The 3,659-nt window shown below is 43.0% G+C and overlaps 1 protein-coding gene across 1 annotated transcript; it reads left to right on the top strand.

The window, feature by feature from the left end:
* Positions 1-476: 476 nt before the first annotated feature.
* On the top strand, positions 477-3,161 carry LOC4337919 (G-type lectin S-receptor-like serine/threonine-protein kinase At2g19130). Its single transcript, XM_015782859.3, has one exon. It carries the CDS (start codon positions 532-534, stop codon positions 2,944-2,946), a length of 2,415 nt encoding a protein of 804 aa, XP_015638345.1. The 5' UTR covers positions 477-531; the 3' UTR covers positions 2,947-3,161.
* The last annotated feature ends 498 nt before the right edge of the window (positions 3,162-3,659 follow it).

The following is a 3,659-nucleotide window of genomic DNA, read 5'->3' as shown; positions in this document are numbered from 1 at the left end:
TCCAAATCCAAATCCAAATCGGCCTATTCAAGGTTGATAGAGACTGGTGTATGCTAGCTGCTTGGAGCTTGACCCATGACTCTCTGTACCGCTTCTCTTTTCAAGCTCAAGTTGCCAAGTTGGTACTCTTGGATGAACTTAGTTCGTGTTCTTTACTCTATCTTCTCAACTTGTACGTCCTCTCTCGTTTTCTACATGCACGCTTGCTAAACTGTGTGTTTTTTAAAATTTTTCTATATGAAAGTTGCTTTATAAAATCATATTAATTTATTTTTGAAGTTTTTAGCTAATTATTAATTAATCATGTGCTAATTTGCTGTTCCAATTTGCGTGTTTGAAGGTTTACTTCCTAACCCACGAGTAGTTGCTATTGTCTTCCCTGTCAATTCAAGATGCATTACATCTACTCTCTGTTTGTGTTCTGACCAACCTGTTTATTTTATATACTGCCCTGCTCTTCTCTAAACAGCAGAGCAGCATACAACACATATTATATGCTTCAATTCCATATTTCTTGGCCTCCTCTTCTCCATGACTCCCCACCAGCTTTACATATTTCTTGGCCTCCTCCTCTTCTCCCTACACGGTGCACCGCCGTGCTCGGCCGCCGTGAATGATACTCTCACGGCAGGCGAATCGCTCGCCGTCAGCGACAAGCTCGTGTCAAGAAACGGCAAGTTCACGCTCGGCTTCTTCCAGCCAAGCTTCGTCACTAACTCTGGCAACATCACCTCTCCCAATTGGTACGTTGGCATATGGTTCAGTAACATCTCGGCATTTACTACTGTCTGGGTTGCAAATAGAGATAATCCGGTTACTGACCTCCAGCTCAACCAAACACGGCTAGAACTATCAAAAGATGGCGATCTTGTCATCTCAAGCAATGCCTCCATAATTTGGTCCAGTGCTACTGTTGCCAATACGACAACAGTCACCACCATGAATACTACTAGTGTCATTCTCGCTAACAATGGCAACCTTATGATAATAGGAAGCTCACCGACATCGAATGTGTCGTGGCAGAGCTTCGACCACCCAGCAGATGTTATGCTTCCTGGAGCCAAGTTTGGCTGGAACAAGGTCACTGGTGCTACTATCAAGTATGTCTCAAAGAAAAACCTGATTGACCCTGGTCTTGGGTTGTATTATTTTCAGCTTGACAACACAGGGATTGTCCTTGCCCGTAGTAACCCTGCTAAAACATATTGGTCTTGGTCATCACAACAGTCATCAAAGGCTATATCATTGCTTAATCAGATGATGAGCATAAATCCACAAACTAGAGGTCGGATTAACATGACATATGTCGATAATAATGAAGAAGAGTACTATGCATACATTTTGTCGGATGAATCATTATATGTATACGGCGTGCTAGACATCTCTGGTCAGCTTATCATAAATGTTTGGTCGCAAGATACACGGTCTTGGCAACAGGTATACACCCAACCTGTTTCCCCCTGCACAGCATATGCTACATGTGGACCTTTCACAATTTGCAAAGGCCTTGCAAATCCTGTCTGTAGCTGTATGGAGAGCTTCTCTCAAAAGTCACCTCAAGATTGGGAGGTTGGCAATAGGACAGCAGGGTGCTTCAGAAACACTCCGTTGGATTGTGGTAACACAACAAGTTCAACGGACGTGTTCCAAGCCATAGCTCGCGTTCAATTGCCCTCCAACACCCCACAAAGTGTAGACAATGCCACCACTCAGAGCAAGTGTGCACAATCATGTCTTAGTTACTGCTCCTGCAATGCATATTCCTATGAAAATAACAGATGCTCTATTTGGCATGGAGATTTGCTAAGTGTAAATAGTAATGATGGCATTGATAATAGTTCTGAAGATGTTCTCTACCTTCGCCTCTCCACTAAAGATGTGCCAAGTTCGAGAAAAAACAATAGAAAGACAATCGTTGGAGTTATTGCTGCTGCATGCATTGTTTGTTTTCTGGTAATGCTCATGCTGATCTTACTGATATTGAAGAAGAAACTTTTACATGCCAGTCAATTGGGTGGTGGAATTGTGGCCTTTAGGTACAGTGATTTACGTCATGCTACTAAAAATTTCTCTGAAAAGTTAGGAGGAGGTGGTTTTGGTTCTGTATTCAAGGGAGTGCTAAGTGACTCAACCATTATAGCAGTGAAAAAACTTGACGGTGCTCGTCAGGGAGAGAAGCAATTCAGGGCTGAGGTGAGCTCAATTGGATTGATCCAACATATCAACCTTGTCAAATTGATCGGTTTCTGTTGCAAAGGTGATAAGAGGCTACTTGTGTATGAACACATGGAAAATGGTTCTCTTGATGCCCATCTATTTCAGAGCAAGGCTACAGTCCTGAATTGGACCACCAGGTACAACCTAGCCACAGGAGTTGCTAGAGGATTGTCCTACTTGCATCATAGTTGCAAAGAATACATCATACATTGTGATATTAAGCCAGAAAACATACTTCTCGATGCATTATTTACTCCTAAAATTGCCGACTTTGGGATGGCAGCATTTGTAGGAAGGAATTTTAGCCGGGTTCTAACTACATTTAGAGGAACCATAGGGTATCTTGCCCCAGAGTGGATTAGCGGTGTCGCTATTACACCAAAAGTTGATGTTTATAGTTTCGGCATGGTACTATTAGAAATCTTATCGGGAAAGAGGAATTCACATAAAGTATGTACTGATGACAACAACAGTAATCAGGTTGCTTTTTTCCCTGTGACGGCCATTAGCAAGCTTCTTGAGGGAGATGTCCAGAGTTTGGTAGACCCAGAGTTAAATGGTGACTTCAGTCTAGAAGAGGCTGAAAGACTTTGTAAAGTTGCATGTTGGTGTATCCAAGATAATGAGGTCAATCGGCCAACAATGAGTGAAGTGGTTCGGGTTCTTGAGGGACTACATAATTTTGATATGCCTCCGATGCCAAGACTACTTGCTGCTTTAGCTATATGATCTGATGTGGATCATTGTGATAGTTCATATATAAATACTTCGTAGTAGCTTTTTGAAGTTCTGACGTGATGGAAAGAAAGTAATGTAAATTAACTTGATTGCTAAATTGTAGTAGACTACCATATATAGATCTTGTGGTCTCCTGTTCTTTTTTTTGTTATTCACATTCTTCAAGTTACCGAATGTAGGCATATGGCAGCAAGCAACAAAGACTTGGCAGGAATAGAATATATATGTACGACTAGCAAGACTCTTCAAATCTGCTCATGTTAGCTAACATTGCTCTCGAATTAATCATAGCAATGCCAATGACAAGATGATCTGCATGCAGAACGTCGGTAGTGCTCAGATCACGAAACTAAAAAAAATCAATTAGTCCCACATGGAAAATCTACAGTGCTTGAAACCCCCATAATAGAGGACGTGGTTGCATCGCTACCGCCGAGCCCGGTGGCGTGGGCTCGTTACCCCAGCTTCGGGGGGCAGGAGTTGGCAGGTTCGTGTAGGATTGTGAAGGGCTTTTCCCACCCCAAATCAGGTATATGGGCCCCACAGGCATAGCCAGGCTCTGATACCACTTGTAGGGCCATCGCTGGTCTCGTGTTTGGGTAGGGGTGTGGGGTGCGAACAAAATCCGCATCCTCTCCAATCTTTGGCTAGATGTTAGGAGAACCCAACCCATACAAGAGCGGTTGCGTTGCCCACCGGTGTTT

Source organism: Oryza sativa, chromosome 5, assembly GCF_034140825.1.
Source record: "Oryza sativa Japonica Group chromosome 5, ASM3414082v1".
In the NCBI taxonomy this organism is placed as follows: Eukaryota; Viridiplantae; Streptophyta; class Magnoliopsida; order Poales; family Poaceae; genus Oryza; species Oryza sativa.
Note: the sequence above shows the minus strand (reverse complement) of the source record. Positions and strands in the feature narration are given on the sequence as shown.